Below are 22267 nucleotides of genomic sequence, written 5' to 3'. Positions count from 1 at the left end.
TACTCAAATGTCATACTTAAAGTAAAGATACATTAACAGAAAATGAATCAAGTAAAATTGAAAGTCACCCAGTAAAATACTACTTCAGTAAAAGTCTGAAAGTATTTGGTTTAAAATATACTTAAGTATCAAAATTAAATGGAATTGCTAAAATATAATAAAGTATCTAAAGGAATTACAAATTCCTTATTAAGCAACTCCTATGGCACAATTTTTTTTATTAGATTTTCTATTTACAGAAAGCCAGGGGCACACTCCAACACTCAGACCTTAATTTACAAATGAAAGTCTTTGTGTTTTGTGAGTCTGCCAGATCAGAGGCAGTAAGGATGACCAGGGAAGTTCTCTTTATAAGTGCATGAATTTAACCATTTTCCTGTCAAAATGTAACAAGTACTTTTGGGTGTCAGGGAAACTGTATGTAGTAAAAAATACATTATTTTCTTTAGGAACATTGTGAAGTAAAAGTTGTCAAAAAGACAAACAGCAGAGTAAAGTTGTGCTGCCATCCTGTTAGAAGGTAACAGATTGTAATAAAATAATGGTTCAAATGTATTCTCATTGTGTTCAATGGTGTTATTTGCCCCCTAGTGGAGTTTTCTGGTACATAGACTGTACGCAAACAGGAAGTAGAGAATTGTTCCGCACAGCTAAAAACAACGCTACGGTCAATTCTTTCAGTGTAGTTATTTCTTGTCACGCTTCATTTCAGCCTTGGAAAATATTTGTTTGTAATTTAGATTCAAGTATTTAGCTAATGATGATAATCTTGTTATTGAAAGAGTTCCTTACATATCAATGTTGGTTGCATTTATTCACACAAATGGCAATGCCTTTCATGTATGTCGTTAGCTGTATTACTTTGCTCGTGCGTCATGCAAACAAATTGTAAAATATACAATACTGTAGTTTTGTTAGTTTCTAGTGTAATATGCTTTGTAATTCTACATAGATGGTTGTACATTATTAGAGTAATGAGAGGAGTTAGCCAATTACCATATGAGTAACAATTAGCTATGTGGTTTGGCATCATGCCAGATGCATGGTACCTTAGCACGTGCTTTGTATTTATGCAACTTCTTCAAATGTTTAATGTACAGCTACAGTATGTCGGTGTGAATTCAATATTAAAGTATATTATTTTCTGTATTTTCACAACATAAACGTTTTCAATATATTCATTCAAGAAAAGTCACGCCTTGGGAGTTTTATTGAAGACTTAGCTAACAACTATCTGTCTAGTTTTGCATGGGAACGCAACTCAAGGGCAGAATAAAAGTACAGATACCCCCAAAAACGACTTAGTAAAAAATAATTGAAAGTAAAACTTAAGTACTTTACACCACTGAAAATGACACAGTTCTGGAAGAGAGGGGATTCAGTTATGGGCATACCAACATTTTACTCAGTCTAAGGTCATATTCTGCTCAAACATCTAATACAATGCTGTACTCTATAAATGGACAAATATAGTGACTAAAAGTTATTGGATTTTTTCTGTCGGTTAAAGAGAGGCAGTGCAGTTAACGTGATTTTCCTTATTTTTAAATATATATATTTCCACACTGAATTTGTGAAAATTATGAAAATAATTTTTTTGTGGAAGTGCTGTTTGAAAAAAAACGGCTGGAATTTCAACCTGTTCAGGTGGGATGGGTTTTTTGGCCCAGATCATGACATCACACTCTGATGTGATTATTCTGACCAATGACCATTCATCTTTTATTTGCATATATATCCTTCTACTTTGAAGGGGTAAGCAGGGTAAGATCTAGTCATCCTATCTGCCAATCAGGGCTGTGTATGTAAATACATTCAAATTTGTATTGACGCGCACACGATCAGCCTGAGCATTTCAATGGCAAAAGGAGGATCAGGGAAATAAATTATAAAAAATATATATTTCGAGTTATTTTCCAGAAATAAACACACACAGTGATGTATTACACATACAGTGATGATTTACAAATACAACATGGGAGCTTTAAGGAAATGTCTGCCATTAGTTTTTTGCAAAGCATGTTGGAGGTTGTGGTTGATGATAACAGAGTGAGCAATTATTGATTAAGTTGTGTGATTCAGTTCTTAACATGACATCTGTTTGACCAACTGCCAAGTGTGTCAAAAGGGAGCAGTATTATTGTGAGCATCCTAATATTACCATGACTGGTTAGGCGATGTAGCCAAGTCTAGCACTCTAGGCCAGCGGTTTTCTTGACTTCGTAACCTGACCAATTTAAGAAAATCGAGTCAACCTGTTAGGTTGGGCTATGGGCTCCCTGATGCATTCTCTCATTAATTTATTCATTCACTTTATTCATTCAGAATTTGAGAGCCATTTTGAAGAACCAATAAAATAACTGAGATTATTATATCGGTAGGCCTACTCTTATATCGAACAGGTGTTTTCTTGCAGGGTCAAAGTGGTAGCTTTGATCAGATCAGATGATGGGTGGTTCGTGGCCACCAGAGGCTCCAGTTGCTCCATGGATTGATTTAGAATCAGCAGGCACAGAAATATTTCTGATAGTACCAAATCACTCTGAGGGGACACAAGTTGAGCTATGCATATAGAAATACTGATTTTTAAACAATGCTTCATCTGAAAGGTATTTGGCAAAATTAGCCTACTGTAGACTATTATACCAACGATTTACAGAGTTTTATTGCACTCCTTGAATTCGACTAATCGTTTTCAGTAGGCTTGAGCATTTATGCATTTACAGACATAAAGGCACTTATTTCATAGGATAACTAATTTTTCTGTTGTTGAACTATGTATTGTGGATTTTGGAAAACGAAATGTGAGAATGTATTTGTTCAGGCTAACATACAAGCTACATGTACACAAATATAATTTATTGAGGCAATGCTTCATGTTCATCCATGAAAATATAAGTCAGTTCACATAACATTAAACAATCATTTAAAAAAAACATGTTTAGAAATACATTTTTCACAGATTTTTCACACTATTCTAGACGAATAAATTCGACTGGTTCATGATAGGAGGAATACATAAGAGAATAAATAAGAATATACATGTATGGCTCCAGTGCCCAAAAGTATGTCCATCTTTAAGAACATTGTGTCTTTGAAATGGTCTCAACTTTGTCACATTCCAAGGGGATGAAAGGAGTTTCTGTCCAGCAGCAATGTCCCTATGTGGTATAGAATGTCTGAGTACCAGTCTATTCCATCTCTCTGAGGGATTTCCTCGCGCTCTTTGACTAGACCTGTCAAAGACATCAACGCGTGACCCAACCGGACTGGTGCAAAGGCCCAGTGCGCCCATTTGTGGTCCTCGATTACCGCGTAACAGCTCGCCAAAACATGGTCAACTATGATGGTTCCTTGTGAAGTCACTGGTGCATAAGATCCCTCGTATTCTTCCACGTAAATCCTTTCCACGGTGACTGCCTTTAGGTGGTCTAGTGCCTCGTCCACGACAAACACCTGTTGCCCAGGTTTTACATTACTGGCAAACACTGCAGTCATATCGCCATCCGTAACGTTATTTGTGACGAAGACAAGGTGTGCCGGCGTCAGTCTTAACTTTCTGTTGGGCTTCTCCGTTTCAAAAACATAAAATTCTCGACTTGTTACTGGATCTCGGTCCATGAACATAAGGAAATCGCTAGATACAATATGTCCTGCTTTGTCTGCAGCTAACACTTTGTCGCCCACCTCCAGTTCCTTTACCAGCTTGCTCCGACCATCCTCGAGAAGAACTGAGGCGGATCCTGGGAAGCAGCCACCCGATTTTGCAGCAACTGAATTTTCTAGAGAACAGCGGAGAATAAATATAATTAAATAATACAGAATTTAGACCAAGTCACTATTGCCATATACATTTATAAATGTAAACCGAATGACCTGGACAAATATGGGACCTACTGCTCTAACAAATGGGGCATAGCAGTTGATCGGCTAAACTGCAACATGAGTCACAGGCATTGTCTTATAACTTTGTAACAACAAGGCACATACATAGGCCTATCGAACACAAAACTTAACGAATAAATTGTTTTCTTGGCATAGCTACGTACCACGTATGTAATAAACAGTTCATGAACGGTTGTGGAAATAATGTTGACATTTTTTGGACAACATTTCAAATGTACATACAGTATTATTATTTGTTCATTTGTTATTTACCTGCTTTCACAGAACAATGAATATGGGCTTTGGATTCATAATTGACCCAGTCAAATCCCGCCTCCACTGCGAGCCTGGATAACATTCCATACTTGTTTTTATCTCTGTCAGAGGTGGTGATATCCACAGCCCTTCCTTCATAGTGTAAAGATTCCTCGAAATGGTGTCCATCCTCGTCCCAGCCTTCTGTCACGCGCAGCTTCACTCCCGGCCACTGATTCATGACTGAAATAGCCAAAGAGTTCAGTTTGTCCTTACATCTCTGAAAAGGAGAGAAAGATAATTGAGATATCAGGAAACACAAGGGGTTAAACAGGAGGGTCTCACACGCACACACAGACTCAATATCGGTCTATAGCATGTACAAGACCGGGTGAAGACAGAGTCGTATATAGAAGCATCTGTTGATTCATTTTTCGATGTTACATTATTTTTTTATGATTCTTATCATATGTGTGTGGCTCATAGATATATGTAAAGGTTGCATAACTTTCGTTGCACGCTTGAACGAGCATCAAATGCAACTGACCACCCCAGAGACCCTGCGGCTGTCATCGGTCAAATTAAAACATACAAATCCCAAGCCACTTTCGATCGATAACTGAGTGGTACTAAAAAGTAGGCTATTGTTCAGTCAGATTTTACCAAGTCATAATTAGAGGAAAAAGTTGTCTATATAGGTCTTGGGCTCCTGCCTCCGAACTATGCAAATTAAGCATAGATCCACAGGCAATACATAACGCAACTGTTTAGGATAAAATGACAAATTACATCTACTATTACATCAACTAAAATCAGTTGACCCATCTACACATCAGAATTAAGTTTAAATATCAGAGTCAAATTCAGAAGGAATCCTTCTCTCTCTCTCTCTCTCTCTCTCTCTCTCTTTCTGCGTCCGTGTGTGTAAGTGAGAGAGGGGGAAAGAAAGAAAGAATGAGAGCGATATACAGACAGAGACAGACATATTAAACAGAGGCAGAGATGTAGGCTATTGTTAATGCCTATTGTTATGGGTCCAGCTGAAAGGATAACTTGTTATTGGTAGATCATAGACTTACTGAACGACTGAGAGAGGGATGGGAGGAAGGTGGGGGGGTAGTCTATAGTTCAAGTGTATCATAGCCTAACATTAACCGTCTAGAACCAACCCCTTTAATGAGTTGTAGCAGTCGTGCACGGGGCATCCATAACGACGTCTTAATGTTCATGCTCGGATAAGCCCAACTGGAGACATAAAGGGTAGAACTGTCCATATACAGAAATAGTCCGATATGGTGCATAGATCGATTTTAAGCCATTTCAAACTATCAAAGCCTACATAGGTTTGCATAGTAACCATAAATGTCATTCGTCGATGTTTAACAACTGTCACTTCAAATTGAGCTGTCATTCATTATTCTCGTGCCAAATGATCACCCAGGACTCACAAGATGCATCTCCATGCGCTTACTCAATGTCTCACTATACGTCTTACTATCCCCACCTGTGTCATAAGTCTGTCAGCATTAGTGTTTTCCTCATCTTTGAAAATAATGTCAGGATTGTAGTTTGGTGTCAGGTCTTTAAATCTTTCAGAGTTCCTTGTGATCTTCCCTTCGTATTTGCCACTGGCCCCAAGGGTCTTCTCTGCCACGTTGGGAATGAACTGCTTGTAAGCCAAAGGCTTCAGTTTTTTCGGATGTCTTCTTTTTCCATATCCCCTACCTGGACCACAGGCGAAGCCAGCGGATACTAAAGACAGGCAGATGAAGCCCACAAGCGCAAGTCTTATCGACATCAGCATCATGTCCATTGGATGAATTGTCTTTAGGTTCCTGTGGTGTAGGCTGACTATATCCTCTCGCTTATCTCGGAGTATCTCACTCTCTACCCTGTATCCGTTTCCTCGTTTCTTTCTCTCTACTCTAGAAGGAGGATGTCAAACGACCCTCTACTGAAGCAGGTGCCGTAATGACAGTTATGTTGTATGTCGCTGCGCCCAGAGCACATTGGAGCTGTGCTGCTGCTGCTTCAGAAATCGCTGTTCGACGATGGATAGCCGTAGCCCAGACTCCGGTCCAGACGCGTGAATGAGTTGGCTTCATTCTGCTCTAGTGCTCTATATTTGATAGCTCATCAATGTATGTGAAGTAAAGAACCTGATTGGCTCCACTTGACAACCCGATTTTTGCTCCATGCTATTCAAATAGCAGGGTTGACAGTGTCAATAGGCCACTTAACATTAATTCCTGATTAATGACACTTTTTTTGTATTATTATGAGATACACTTGAATTATATTCATATTGAAAGAAATTATTGGGAGGTGGGAGGCTCGTATTTTTTTTATTATAATACCGGCTCACGAATCCCGTTGATGATGTGATGCCTGGGGCAATTGCCTCTTATGCCTACATTTAAATCTGCCACTATGATCTGCATAGTCATTTCGATGCAGGTTAGTTGCACAGAGAGCATATGCAGGTCAGAATACATTAACTAAGGAGGATGTGAATTGAGGGACACAGTCGTCAAAAGTAGTGAATTATATAAGGAATAGGGTGCAATTTGGGAAGCAAACGGAATGTCCATCAATGGGGATTAACATGTAGGGGAGTTTATTGCAATCTCCGAGTTTCCCTCTCTGCCTCTGGACTTCTGTGCCTATCACCACCAGTCTTCCAATGGCAAGCATCTGTAGGGCCAGCTGAACTTTATGGGTCAGCAACTGCTCTTACACAAACAATGGCTACTAATTCCAGTGTGACAGTAAAACAAGTCAATGGGATTTCTGTGTACAGTGGGGAGAACAAGTATTTGATACACTGCCCATTTTGCAGGTTTTCCTATTTACAAAGCATGTAGAGGTCTGTAATTCTTTATCATAGGTACACTTCAACTGTGAGAGACGGAAACTAAAACAAAAATCCAGAAAATCACATTGTATGATTTTTAAGAAATGAATTTGTATGTTATTGCATGACATAAGTATTTGATCACCAACCAACCAGTAAGAATTCCGGCTCTCACAGACCTGTTAGTTTTTCTTTAAGAAGCCCTCCTGTTGTCCACTCATTACCTGTATTAACTGCACCTGTTTGAACTCGTTACCTGTATAAAAGACACCTGTCCACACACTCAATCAAACAGACTCCAACCTCTCCACAATGGCCAAGACCAGAGAGCTGTGTAAGGACATCGGGGATAAAATTGTAGACCTGCACAAGGCTGGGATTGGCTACAGGACAATAATCAAGCAGCTTGGTGAGAAGGCAACAACTGTTGGCGCAATTATTAGAAAATGGAAGAAGTTCAAGATGACGGTCAATCACCCTCGGTCTGGGGCTCCATGCAAGATCTCACCTCATGGGGCATCAATGATCATGAGGAAGGTGAGGGATCAGCCCAGAACTACATGGCAGGACCTGGCCAATGACCTGAAGAGAGCTAGGACCACAGTCTCAAAGAATACCATTAGTAACACACTCAGCCGTCATGGATTAAAATCCTGCAGCGCATGCAAGATCCCCCTGCTCAAGCCAGCGCATGTCCAGGCCCGTCTGAAGTTTGCCAATGACCATCTGGATGATCCAGAGGAGGAATGGGAGATGGTCATGTGGTCTGATGAGACAAAAATAGAGCTTCTTGGTCTAAACTCCACTCGCTGTGTTTGGAGGAAGAAGAAGGATGAGTACAACCCCAAGAGCACCATCCCAACCGTGAAGCATGGAGGTGGAAACATCATTCTTTGGGGATGCTTTTCTGCAAAGGGGACAGGACGACTGCACCGTTTTGAGGGGAGGATGGATGGGGCCATGTATCGCAAGATTTTGACCAACAACCTCCTTCCCTCAGTAAGAGCATTGAAGATGGGTCGTGGCTGGGTCTTCCAGCATGACAACGACCCGAAACACACAGCCAGGGCAACTACGGAGTGCTGGAGTGGCCTAGCATCTCAAGGTCCTGGAGTGGCCTAGCCAGTCTCCAGACCTGAACCCAATAGAAAATCTTTGGAGGGAGCTGAAAGTCCGTATTGCCCAGCGACAGCCCCGAAACCTGAAGGATCTGGAGAAGGTCTGTATGCAGGATTGGGCCGAAATCCCTGCTGCAGTGTGTGCAAACCTGGTCAAGAACTACAGGAAACATATGATCTCTGTAATTGCAAACAAAGGTTTTTGTACCAAATATTAAGTTCTGCTTTTCTGATGTATCAAATACTTATGCATTGCAATAAAATGCAAATTAATTACTTAAAAATCATACAATGTGATTTTCTGGATTTTTGTTTTAGATGCCGTCTCTCACAGTTGAAGTGTACCTATGATAAAATTACAGGCCTCTACATGCTTTGTAAGTAGGAAATCCTGCAAATTTGGCAGTGTATCAAATACTTGTTCTCCCCACTGTATGTGGTTGACATTTCAGATTATTTCCTGTCCCCAAGTAGAAGTGTGTAAAAGTATTTTCCCCTTGTCCCATTACTGACGTTTATTTGGTCCTGGTTAGCACTGGTTCAATGAAATTACATTGAACCAACGGGGAATTGATGTTGAATTTACGTCTGTGCCCAGTGGGATGTGTTCATGACTTTAGTACAAAATCTGTTTTCTAGAGGAAGCACTGCTACCTGTACTACTCTGGCATGAATATGTATTCACCTTGCTTAACCACATGTTGCACTAAAGTCATGAACATATCCCACTGGGCACAGATACATTTTTGTAGAATGACGTATGAACTAATCCATAGGGCAACCGGTGTGAAATGGCTAGCTCGGGGATAGGGAACTAGTGGCCTATGCGACCCGCATTTTGAAGGCCCTCGGATCAATACCCACCCCCCCAAAAAGTGTTGTTTTTCAATGATTATTATTTTTAGGAACTCAGTCGTGGTCTCAACTTACTGTTGTGAGTTAGAATAGTAGACTACACAAGGTGCAATTTGAAATTTGGTTGTGCATCATTAGTTTTACTCTTGTTATGCCAGTTACTGATAGTCACTCAATTAGCCCATGTCAGCTAACATTTTTTACATTGCTAAGTTAGTTTAGCATCCAGCCATCTAAACTTGTTATCATGGTGGAATTACAGGCCTGAGGGGCCTCCATTGATTTTGTTAGTCAGTCTCACTCAGATATCATATTAAACACTGCAAACAATTCTCTCCACCCTATGGCAAAATGTGTAGAATTGCAGAAAATGTGCGGTAAAACAGCTAATTTTCCTCTCCGCCCCATGGCAAAATTAGTAGAATTGCATGAAATGTGTTATAAAATTGCCAAATCTTCTCTCAAATAGTATTGCATGGTATACCGAAACTTCGGTACTTTTTCGTTATTCGAAATGAAAAACGATTCGATAATAGAATTTTTGTTACTTTCGGTACTTCTGTCAAATGTGTCTCACGTCATATATGGATTGAGAGGATCGAGTCTATTAAGTTGCCCATCCCTGAGATAGCTATTAGCGGTGCACACTAGTAGCGTTTCAATCGGGGATGTCACTCACTCTGAGACCTTGAAGTAGTTGTTTCCTTGGCTTTCCAAGGGACGCGGCTTTTCTGGAGCGATATGTAATGATGCTTTGAGGGTGATTGTTGTCGATGTGTTCAGAGGGGCGAGGGACAGAAGTTACAATATCAAAATTCTAAATGTTTAGAATTACAGTAAAAAAAAAAAATTTACAATAGAAAACTGCTAAACTTTCTCTCAGCCTCATGGCAAAATGTGTAGAATAGCATGAGATTAGCATAAAAAGCTAAGGTTAAGGAGGAGGAGTGAGACTTGACTGGGTGAGGTCTGAGGAGGAATGACAAAGTTCCAAAAAGCTAAATAACCTTTAGAACGATGTTGAAGGTGGACAGATTATCGAACGTATGTTTGTAGAAATACACTATATGGCCAAAAAGTATGTGGACACCTGCTCGTCGAACATCTCATTCCAAACTCATGGGCATTATTATGAAGTTGGTCCCACCTTTGCTGCTATAACAGCCTCCACTCTTCTGGGAAGGCTTTCCACTAGATGTTGGAACATTGCTGTGGGGACTTGCTTCCATTCAGCCACAAGAACATTAGTGAGGTCGGGCACTGATGTTGGGTGATTAGGCCTGGCTCGCAATCAGCGTTCCAATTCATCCCAAAGGTGTTCGAAGGGGTTGAGGTCAGGGCTCTGTGCAAGCCAGTGAAGATATTTCACACTGATCTCGACAAACCATTTCTATATGGTCATCTCTTTGTGCACAGGGGCATTGTCATGCTCAAACAGGAAAGGGCCTTCTCTAAACTGTTGCTACAAAGTTGGAAGCACAGAATCGTCTAGAATGTATGCTGTAGTGTTAAGATTTCCCTTCACTGGAACAAAGGGGCCGAGCCCGAACCATGAAAATCAGCTCCAGAGCATTATTCCTCCTCCACCAATCATCCACCAAACTTTACAGTTGGCACTATGCATTAAGGCAGCTAGTGTTCTCCTGGCATGTGCCAAACCCAGATTCATCCGTCGGACTACCAGATGGTGAATGCGATTCCACTGCTCCAGAGTCCAATTGCGAACTTTACACCATTCCAGCTGAAGCTTGGTATTGCGCATGGTGATCTTAGGCTTGCGTGCTGCAGCTCGGCCATGGAAACCCATTTCACGAGGCTCCCGACGAGCTGTTCTTGTGCTAGTGTTGCTTCTACAGGCAGTTTGGAACTCGATAGTGAGTGTTGCAACCGAGGACAAACAATTTTACGCGCTACACGCTTCAGCACACAGAGGCAGCTCTAACAGCGCAGAAATTTGATGAACTGACTTGTTGGGAAGGTGGCATCCTATGACGGTGCCACGTTGAAAGTCACTTAGCTCTTCAGTATGAGCCATTCTACTTCCAATGTTTGACTGGAGATTGCATGGCACAATTTCATACACCTGACAGCAACGGGTGTGGCTGAAATAGCCAAATCCACTAATTTGAAGAGGTGTCCACATACTAGTGTACTATGATGTTAAAAACAGTGGGGGCAATGAATTTTTTGTGTTGCAGCACCATAGCAAAATTAATGCTGTGGAAACACTGACAGGTAGGCCTACATATGTTATTTTTTTTAGATAAAAAATATATAATTATTAACCCCTCTTCAGAGGACAAATATCTTTTTTATTTTTTTTATAGCTTTTTTGCTTCATCGACATTCATTTTACATACAGATGAAGTAGGAAGTTTACATACACACAGCCAAATACATTTAAACTCAGTTTTTCACAATTCCTGACATTTAAAAATTCCCTTTCTGAGGTCAGTTAGGATCACTTTATTTTAAGAATGTGAAATGTCAGAATAATAGTAGAGAGAAGTAGATTTATTTCAGCTTTTATTTCTTTCATCACATTCCCAGTGGGTCAGAAGTTTACATACACTCATTTAGTATTTGGTAGCATTGCTTTTAAATTGTTTAACTTGGGTCAAACGTTTCAGGTCGCCTTCCACAAGCTTCCCACAATAAGTTGGGTAAATTTTGGCCCATTCCTCCTGACAGAGCTGGTGTAACTGAGTCAGGTTTGTAGGCCTCCTTGCTCGCACACGCTTTTTCAGTTCTGCCCACAAATTTTCTATAGGATTGAGGTCGGAGCTTTGTGATGGCCACTCCAATACCTGGACTTTGTTGTCCTTAAGCCATTTTGCCACAACTTTGAAAGTATGCTTGGGGTCATTGTCAATTTGGAAGACCCATTTGCAACCATGCTTTACCTTCCTGACGGATATCTTGAGATGTTGCTTCAATATATCCACAGAATTTTCCATCATCATGATACCATCAATTTTGTGAAGTGCTCCAGTCCCTCCTGCAGCAAAGCACCCCCACAACATGATGCTGCCACCCATATGCTTCACGGTTGGGATGGAGTTCTTCCGCTTTTTTCCTTCAAACATAATGAAGGTCATTTTGGCCTAACAGTTCTATTTTTGTTTTACCAGACCAGAGGACATTTCTCCAAAAAGTACGATCTTCGTCCCCATGTGCAGTTGCAAACTGTCGTCTGGCTTTTTTTATGGCGGTTTTGGAGCAGTGGCTTCTTCCTTGCTGAGTGGCCTTTCAGGTTATGTCGATATGGGGCTCGTTTTACTATGGATATAGATACTTTTGTGTCTGGTTCCTCCAGCATCTTCACAAGGTCTTTTGCTGTTGTTCTGGGATTGATTTGCACTTTTCGCATCAAAGTACATTCATCTCTAGCAGACAGAACGCATCTCCTTCCTGAACGGTATGACGGCTGCGTGATCCCATGGTGTTTATACTTGCGTACTATTGTTTGTACAGATGAACGGGGTACCTTCAGGCGTTTGGAAATTGCTCCCAAGGATGAACCAGACTTGTGGAGGTCCACATTTTTTTTTCTGAGGTCTTGGCTGATTTCTTATTGATTTTCCCATGATGTCAAGGCACTGAGTTTGATGGTAGGCCTTGAAATACATCCACAGGTACACCTCCAACTGACTCAAATTATGTCAATTAGCCTATCAGAAGCTTCTAAAGCTTCAGAAGCTTCTTTTCTGGAATTTTCCAAGCTTTTTAAAGGCACAGCCAACTTAGTGTATCTAAACTTCTGACCCACTGGAATTGTGATACAGTGAATTATAAGTAAAATAATCTGTCTGTAAACAATTGTTGGAAAAATGACTGTGTCATGCACAAGGTAGATGTCGTAACCGACTTGCCAAAACTATAGTTTGTTGACAAGAAATTTGTGGAGTGTATGTAAACTTCCGACTTCAACTGTACATGGTACTTTTATATTAAGCAGTCACATAACAATAATACATTACCAAAAATAAGCTCTTTAATCCCACCCCTCAGCCACTCTCAGCCCATCCCACCTATCACCATAGACCTCAGCTCTTTAATCCCACCCCTCAGCCACTCTCAGCCCATCTATCACCATAGATCAACCTCGATTGGTTTCCATGTGCCATATATTTTTCAATTGTGCTGTGATGTTTACTTTTTTTTTAACCTTTCTAATCGCATAGTTACCCACAGATCTTGAGCTAAAGACGTAAAATTTTCCTACGAGTATTATTATACTATTTATTGACTGACTATGACTTTCGAAATCGCCCAACATTGCTATTAGTAAGGTTAATTTTAGGTGCATGTTGTGATTTTTTAAAAACCATATGGCCTAGGTACATATATTAATAGGAAAAAAATATCCAATAGCAGAGACGCTCTGCATTATCGAAACACGCAGTATATAACAAGCTGTAATATCTCAGTAGGCCATCTCTCAATTATATGGTGTTTATGTTTTATTCATTTGTAAAGGACATCATTTGAGTCATTAAGAGGCGGAATTCAGGAATTAATTGTTAAAATGTTCAGATTAAAAACAACATTGATCCTAATCCTCAAACTATGTTAAGAGTCTTAGGACTCAAATACTCAATCCGTAACATTTTCAAATGAGGACACTCTCTTTAGTATACTGGTGGTGGAACATAAAAACACATGGGACAAAGGTCGAAGAAAATAAAATAAATGTAAGAATTGAGTGTAAGGATCTCAAGTGTTCTAGGTTGGATTGTGCCTATGAAGTTAATAGAATGGTTGGAAACCTTTCCCGTATACCATGACACCGGACTTACACAGACAGATTTCTTGGTCATTCGAGCTCAAAAACCTACCATGTCTACCTTGAATTAGTCTTTTAGCATGAGGTAAGCCATACTCTTCACCACTGGCACTCTTAAGAAACAAATGACATCACCCCCAATGCTCAGACAGAATACTACTCTCGATTAAAGATGGATAAATAAATAAAAGAGAGAGGCCAATTTGCAGATTGAACATTTCTTGAGTAAGTGTGTGATTTAAAGGCTGTTTGCTGCAAATCCAGACTTCACCTCAAGTCCCAGGTTACCTCAGGACACAGTATTCTTTCAACCTACCAATTAAGTTTAGCTTCATATAACAAAACAGAATACTACAAACATAAGAAAATACTGTATATAATCCCCATATGCATATTGCTCTAAAGATTGGATTACATTTTCAATGTGACCATGGGCCGGCCTAATGTCTAGAAAAAAATGTAATATGAAAAACTGTGATTGGCATACCGTAGGTCTACTACAGTAGGTTTGTCTGTACTGTAGTTGGTTTGTTGGCAGAAGAGACATACACAGACTCACTTAGATGTGGGCTCCATAACTGGCCTCGTACAAAGCAGCTCCAACTGGGTGAAAATACAATTTAGGAGCAGACTACAACCCAAATGGAACTACTATATAATCATCCAGTCCTGTGGACAGTGCACTGCTTATCCAACAAACCCAGTTGTAGATTTACAAAAGTGACATATCTGTGTATGCAGTGCTCCTTTCCATTGCTGCTGGTCACATGTATCCATCATGGACCAGGATGAAAATGAGCACCTCCAGTTTAACAGAATGAATGCGCACCATGTAGCACCACACACAGAACAATGATGTCCAACAGCCACAACAAACTGTGAAATTCAAAAAATAAGCCTATCCTTGAAATTCCATGGTAATTCATCAGAAATCATCTAATCATGTTTTGAAACGACTTTGTTTTCTTTTAGTAAATGGTAGAATTCCACAGTGTCCGTAACCCTTATTAGCAGGTCAAAAATGTTAAGCTGTTTCCATGTTGTTTTTTTTCCTTCCTTCACTTACCATAATCCTGTATCCAAATGAAGGTGCAAGTGCTTGAATATCCTCAATAACCGCAATACATTATTCTGCGTTAGTAGATTGACACCAGCATCTCCAGCCTCAAACATCTAATCAACCATTTCTCCATAAATAGTTGACTATTGTCTCTAATTTGCACTTAAGTGCTAAATTACCCATAGGGAGACAGAAAGGTTAAGCTGTTGCAAACATGTTGAGTCTTTTTCCTAGGCAATAAAGAGGCTTAGAGTTATTTGTGTCAACTGGAAATCCCAGGCGTTCTTTTCAATTAGTGGAACAACATGAGAGAATAGTCTTTCCAGAGGTCAGTCTACATCTGTTCTGTTCTGGGGTCCTAAATGGCACCCTATTCCATAGTAGAGCACTATAAAATGAATAGGGTTCCATTTGGGACGCGACATGGGTCTGATGTGATGTCTGGGGTGGCCCATGGTGTCCATTATTTCACAATCTCATTACTTAGCAGGATAATAATATTGTTCCGAATTAATGGTAACCTCTGAGTGACACCATTCTGCTTGTTTTTTAGGCATTATTCACTTACAGGTAGGGTAATTTTGGACATTGCTTTGTACAGTGTTATTTGTAAAGAGATCCTTACAACTCATGTCTCAATTTTATTTAACTAGGCAAGTCAGTAGTCCTTAGGTATTCTGGATGCAGGTCAGCTGCTTCTATACCCTGTCCAGCTATTCCTTTCTCATTTCATCCTCATATTGTCCTTTTATGAGCAAGTGAATCTTCAGAACCATTCGTCCAAGCCAACTGCAGTTAAGAGAGGAGACACTGAGGTACTATTTTCATCAATCAAAACTTGGACCTGTGGTTAGATGGAACAGTCTATTGCTATAGCAACCACTCTTTGCCGGGAAGAAAAGTGGCTGGCAATTCCACAAGGTGAAGGAAAAGACCATTGTGAGGTGGGCAGGATAGACATAATCAATAAAGCCAAGAATAATGAAGATTAACTGTGAAGATTAACCTTCCTCTGAAAGATGCCTCCCACCTGAACCACAGATACAGTAAAGAGAAAAGTGTATGTTAATTTGGCCTATACGAATGTATGAAACGTGTTCAGTGTTTGATATTTGTTTTTGCATAAAGTGCATTGCTTATCCCTGTCAATATCAAACTATAAATTGTTCAGATTTATCACCACTTAGACCTACCTCATCCATAAGTATACAAAATCATTGAAAAAAGGCCCTACTAAGCTTGACAATAACCATAATGATGAGCAACCTATTAAAATGTGCCAATGTTGACACAAGTTCCTCAAACTCACACACCCAAAACTCACAACCACAGGATTTTTGCTCAGCTATAGTATATCAAGTATTCCACACCTTATTCCTCTGTTGAGTCTTGTCTCATGTTCTAGAGCAGGAGCCAGAACAGTGTGAAGAAATATAACACTTCCACCAAAGTAAAACAATTTAGACAGAAAAAACCCTTCAGGAAACCATTTCTCCTTTCTGACTGACACCTGTGGTCATGGCCCTTCCATGACGTAATTGTAGATGTATTGTATTAGAAACGTATTGTGCTAGCCTCATGTATGCGGTTCTTTTTAACAAGTGATGTATTATACTCGGGTCCTTGTCTTTTAAGAAGAAAAGAAATAGGAGGGAAGTGAAGATTGTTATAATAAATCCTCCACACAAAGCTCATTCATGGGGACATTTTCCTTTCGCTTTACAGTAGATATCTAGTTAAGGCAGACACATTTTCTAGTGCTGAAGGGGAGAAAAGGTCACCATAGGTTCCAGATTGTTCTTGACAATCCTTTTGCAACAGTTACATGCTAATTAAGGCAATCATTTTGCAAATCCACAACAGGGTTTGTTGGATAAGCAATGTACTTGCATTTGGAAAAATCTTTAACAAATTACTGGTAAATGTGATAACCACATAGTGTCTACACTAAATAAGTAATCAATCTAACATTAAGGAAACATTTGAGTTAACTGTTGGAAATTGGATATCACTAGAAATGTGTCTGAAATTGTGTTTGTGTAGAGTTTTCTAACATGGAGCTAGAGTATGAAATTATTCTAATCCTCTTTCCAATGCAAGCAACTACTAGGCAATGATATTACGAGAAAAAAACAACAACGCCATTTTACAAACATTCAGATAAAATATGTTATCCTGTTTCGGTCAAAACCACTTTCTCATCAGCGTGACTTTAGGGCCCTTTTAAATGGCCATTAGAGAGAACAACACGGAGTGTCTGCAACTCTGCACTGAACGACTAACAAAAGAGGATTTTATGGGAAATGTGCAGAGGAATTTGTGCTAATTCTTGCCACAAATGAGATTAATTTCTATTTCATAATCTTTTTCCCAGCCACCATTCAATGGATCAGCATATGAACCTCATAACCTTTCACTTGACATCACCAACCAGTGTTAAAATCGATAAGTTCTACCAATAAAGCGTCAGTTGAATCCTATTTGTATAGACAGAGTGCAAAGCTGTCATCAGGGCAAAGGGTGGCTACTTTGAAGAATCAAACATTTCAAACATATTTTGATTTGTTTAACACTTTTTTGGTTGCTACATGATTCCATATGTGTTATTTCAGAGTTTTGATGTCATCACTATTATTCTACAATGTATATAAAAAAATATTTAAAAAATAAGAAAAACCCTGGAATGAGTAGGTGTGTACAAACTTTTGACTGGTACTGTATGTTCCCCAATGCCTGAGTGAAACATTTTGGGAGCTTCTGTATTACAGTACAGTAAAGGAAAGTACAGTACAATACAGTAGAGCAAAGTATAGTTCAGTACAGAAGGGCACAGTAGAGTATAGTACAGTATAATGTACTGTATTGCACCCTACTTTACTATAATGTACTCAACTCTACTGAACTAAACTGTACTCTACTGAATTAAACTGTACTGCACTCTATTGTACTCTGCTGTACTCTACTGTACTGCACTCTACTGAATGAAGTTGTACTGTACTTTATTGAATCAAATTCTACTGTACCCTACTTTGCTGAATAAAACTCTACTGCCCTGTACCATACTGTACTCTACCGTACTGAGCCGTACTGTGCTGTTCAAGCTTCTGAAACATTGCCTATACGCCTATTATTTGTTCAGATTTGGTCAGGTCTGGGAAGACCAAATGTGTACTTGTTTGGGGGTGGAGCTCATTAGAATAATATCCATTTACATTTTGGTCATACAGCAGACGCTCTTGACCAGAGCGACTTACAGTCAACTAAGGTAGATGAATAACAACATATCACAGTCATAGCAAGGAAAACATATTTATGTAACCGATACTGAGAATGTGATTGTTGTTGAAGTGCTCTGTTGGTTTATTCTGGAGGTTGGACTACTTTGAAAATCATCACTGACAGTTTTAAAGCTGTAATTTATTTTATTTTTTGTATTAATAATAACAAAACATAAGTGCATGTGACAGATGGAAGCAATAATACATAATATATGTTGCAATCTTCGGCTCCTGTTTCCTATATTAAATGGATTGAAAAATAATTTGTTATATGATGTTTATTTCATTGAGAATACACTGAGTGTACAAAACATTCAGAACACCCTGCTTATATTGAGTTGCACCCACCTTTTGCACACAGAACAGCCTCAATTGGTAGGGATATTGACTCTACAAGGTGTCAAGTGTTCCACAGGGATACTGGCCCATGTTGACTCCAATGCTTCCCACAGTTGTGTCAAGTTGGATGTAATTTGGGTGGTGGACCATTCATGATACACACGGGATACTGTTGAGCATAAGCATAAAATCCCCAACAGCGTTGCAGTTCTTGACACAAACCATTGCACCTGGCACCTACTACCATACCCCGTTCAAAGGCACTTAAATATGTTGTCTTGCCCATTCACCCTCTGAATGGCACACATACACAATCCATGTCTCAAGGCTTAAAAATCCATGCACTGATTGAAGTGGATTTAACAAGTAACATCAATAAGGGATCACATCTTTCACCTGGTCAGTCTATGTCATGGAAAGAGCAGGTGTTCATAGTGTTTTGTACATTCAGTGTGTACGTTGCATTTGGAAAGTGTTCAGGCCCCTTGACATTTCCCAAAATGTTAATGTTAAATCCTTAAAAAATTAAACACAATACCCCATAATAACAAAGCAAAAACGTTTTTTTAGACATTTTTAGAAAATGTATTAAATATAAAAAACAGATACCTTATACCTTAGTATTCAGACCCTTTGCTATGTGACTCGAAATTATGCTCAGGTGCATCCTGTTTCATTGATCATCCTTAAGATGTTTCTACAACTTCATTGGAGTCCACCTGTGGTAAATTCAATTGATTGGACATGATTTGGAAAGGCACACACCTGTCTATATAAGGTCCCACAGTTGACAGCGCATGCCAGAGCAAAAACCAAGCCATGAGGTTGAAAGAATTGTCCATAGAGCTCCGAAACAGGATTGTGTCGAGGCACAGATCTGGGGAAGGGCACTAAAAAATGTCTCCAGCATTGAAGCGCCCCAAGAACACAGTGGCCTTAATCATTCCTAAATGGAAGAAGTTTGGAACCACCGAAGACTCTTCCTAGAGTTGGCTGCCTGGCCAAACTGAGCAGTTGGGGGAGAAGGACCTTGGTCAGGGAGGTGACCAAGAACCCGATGGTCACTCTGACAGAGCTCCAGAGTTCCTCTGTGGAGATAGGAGAACATTCCAGAAAGACAACCATCTCTGCAGCACTCCACCAATCAGGCCGTTATGGTGGAGTGGCCAGACGGAAGCCACTCCTCAGTAAAGGCACATGACAGCCTGCTTGGAGTTTGCCAAAAGGCACCTAAAGGACGCTGACCATGAGAAACACGATTCTCTGGTCTGATGAAACCAAGATTGAACTCTTTGTCCTGAATGCCAAGCGTCACGTCTGGAGGAAACTTGGCGCCATCCCTACTGTGAAGCACGGTGGTGGCAGCATCATACTGTGGGGATGTTTATCAGAGGCAGGGACTGGGAGACTAGGCAGGATCGAGGGAAAGATGAACGGGGCAAAGTACAGAGAGATCCTTGATGAAAATCTGTTCCAGAGCGCTCTTAACCTCAGACTGGGGTGAAGAATATCCTTCCAACAGGACACCAACCCTAAGCACACAGCCAGGACAACGCAGGAGTGGCTTCGGGACAAGTCTCAGCCAGAGCCAGGACTTGAACCTGACTCAAGAAGACTTGAGGCTGTAATCGCCAAAGGTGCTTCAACAAAGTACTGAGTAAAGGATCTGAATACTTATGTAAATGTGATATTTCATTTATTTATTTTTCATACATTTGCAAACATTTCTAAAAACCTGTTTTTGCTTTGTCATTATGGGATATTTTGTGTAGATTGATGAGGGGGAAAAAGTTAAGGGATCTGAATACTTTCTGAATGCACTGTATATGCAGTTGAAATTTGGCCATAGAATCCATGACCAAAGAAGATGCATTTTCAACATCGGTTTCATTCAGAACTGAAGATTACTCTGATTTCAGCGTCTGTAAAAAAAAAAAATGGTGCCGGTTCGATGACACCCTCGCATGGCAAGTGCAAGGAGATAGCACTGGGCTGTGGAGGCGCACAAAGAGCTAGTGCGTAGAGCCGGCACAAATTTTACCGGAACGATGACACACTTCGCATGGCGAGTGGTAGGAGCTAGCACAGGACGTACTGGGATGTGGAGGCGTACATCTGGGCGAGTGTGAGGAGCAGGCACGGGACTACCGGACTGGGGAGGCGCACTGGAGGCCTGATGCTTGGGACAGGCACAGATTGCACCAGACTGGTAACACGCTCCTCCAAATGCCTGCGTTGCCGCATACTCCACGCCAACTCCATTCTCCGGTCATCCCTCCTCGCACTGTTCCATTGACTCCCAGGTGGGCTCTGGCACTCTCCCTGGGTCGACTGACCACCTCTCTACCTCCTCCCATGTTGTCACTGGTTCACACCTCGGCTCTGCCGACCCACCCTGTATTTGTGATCACCCCCCAAAAAAAATTTGGCCTGTCTTTTGGGCTTTCCTTGTAGCCGTGAACCCCGCCGTCATCGCTGTTCTCCCTTCTCTCCTTGCGTCTGCTGTGACTCCTGCCAAGGAAGACGATCCTGTCCTGCCAGAATCTCCTCCCAAGTCCATGTTACCCTCTCCTTCTGGGCACGCTGCTTGGTCCTGTTGTGGTGGGATATTCTGTCAAGGTTGTTTGTAGAGACGGACCAAGGCGCAGCGGATGTTGAGTTCCACATAATTTATTGAAAGTGAAACTTAGCAAAACAATAAACAAACAACAAACCGTGACAAAGGTGCTACGTGCACTTACTCAAAACACAATATCCCACAAACACAGGTGGAAACAAACACTACTTAAATATGATCCCCAATTAGAGACAACATACCAGCTGCCACTAATTGGGAATCATACAAATCACCAACGTAGAAACATGAAAACTAGAACACCCACATAGAAATGATAAACTAGACTAACCCCCAGTCACGCCCTGACCTACTCCACCATAGAAAACAAGGACTCTCTATTGTCAGGACTTGACACTTAGGTCTGTCCGTCAATCTGAAGCCAGCTGCCAGGATGGGTCTGTGCTACAGTGCCTTGCGAAAGTATTCGGCCCCCTTGAACTTTGCGACCTTTTGCCACATTTCAGGCTTCAAACATAAAGATATAAAACTGTATTTTTTTGTGAAGAATCAACAACAAGTGGGACACAATCCTGAAGTGGAATGACATTTATTGGATATTTCAAACTTTTTTAGCAAATCAAAAACTGAAAAATTGGGCGTGCAAAATTATTCAGCCCCTTTACTTTCAGTGCAGCAAACTCTCTCCAGAAGTTCAGTGAGGATCTCTGAATGATCCAATGTTGACCTAAATGACTAATGATGATAAATACAATCCACCTGTGTGTAATCAAGTCTCCGTATAAATGCACCTGCACTGTGATAGTCTCAGAGGTCCGTTAAAAGCGCAGAGAGCATCATGAAGAACAAGGAACACACCAGGCAGGCCCGAGATACTGTTGTGAAGAAGTTTAAAGCCGGATTTGGATACAAAAAGATTTCTCAAGCTTTAAACATCCCAAGGAGCACTCTGCAAGCGATAATATTGAAATGGAAGGAGTATCAGACCACTGCAAATCTACCAAGACCTGGCCGTCCCTCTAAACTTTCAGCTCATACAAGGAGAAGACTGATCAGAGATGCAGCCAAGAGGCCCATGATCACTCTGGATGAACTGCAGAGATCTACAGCTGAGGTGGGAGACTCTGTCCATAGTACAACAATCAGTCGTATATTGCACAAATCTGGCCTTTATGGAAGAGTGGCAAGAAGAAAGCCATTTCTTAAAGATATCCATAAAAAGTGTTGTTTAAAGTTTGCCACAAGCCACCTGGGAGACACAC

The 22267-nt window shown here is 40.5% G+C and overlaps 1 protein-coding gene across 1 annotated transcript; it reads right to left on the bottom strand.

Annotated features, from left to right (window-relative positions):
- Positions 1 to 2869: 2869 nt before the first annotated feature.
- Positions 2870 to 6111, bottom strand: LOC112226468 (tiggy-winkle hedgehog protein-like). The gene is made up of 3 exons (XM_024390835.1): positions 5645 to 6111; positions 4159 to 4420; positions 2870 to 3782 (listed from the first exon to the last, which is right to left on the bottom strand). The coding sequence occupies exons 1-3, from the start codon at positions 5951 to 5953 to the stop codon at positions 3115 to 3117; spliced, it is 1239 nt and encodes a 412-aa protein (XP_024246603.1). The 5' UTR covers positions 5954 to 6111; the 3' UTR covers positions 2870 to 3114.
- Between the last annotated feature and the right edge of the window lie 16156 nt (positions 6112 to 22267).

The sequence above is a fragment of the Oncorhynchus tshawytscha genome, linkage group LG28 (genome assembly GCF_018296145.1).
Source record: "Oncorhynchus tshawytscha isolate Ot180627B linkage group LG28, Otsh_v2.0, whole genome shotgun sequence".
In the NCBI taxonomy this organism is placed as follows: domain Eukaryota; kingdom Metazoa; phylum Chordata; class Actinopteri; order Salmoniformes; family Salmonidae; genus Oncorhynchus; species Oncorhynchus tshawytscha.
This window is presented reverse-complemented; position numbering and strand designations above follow the sequence as displayed.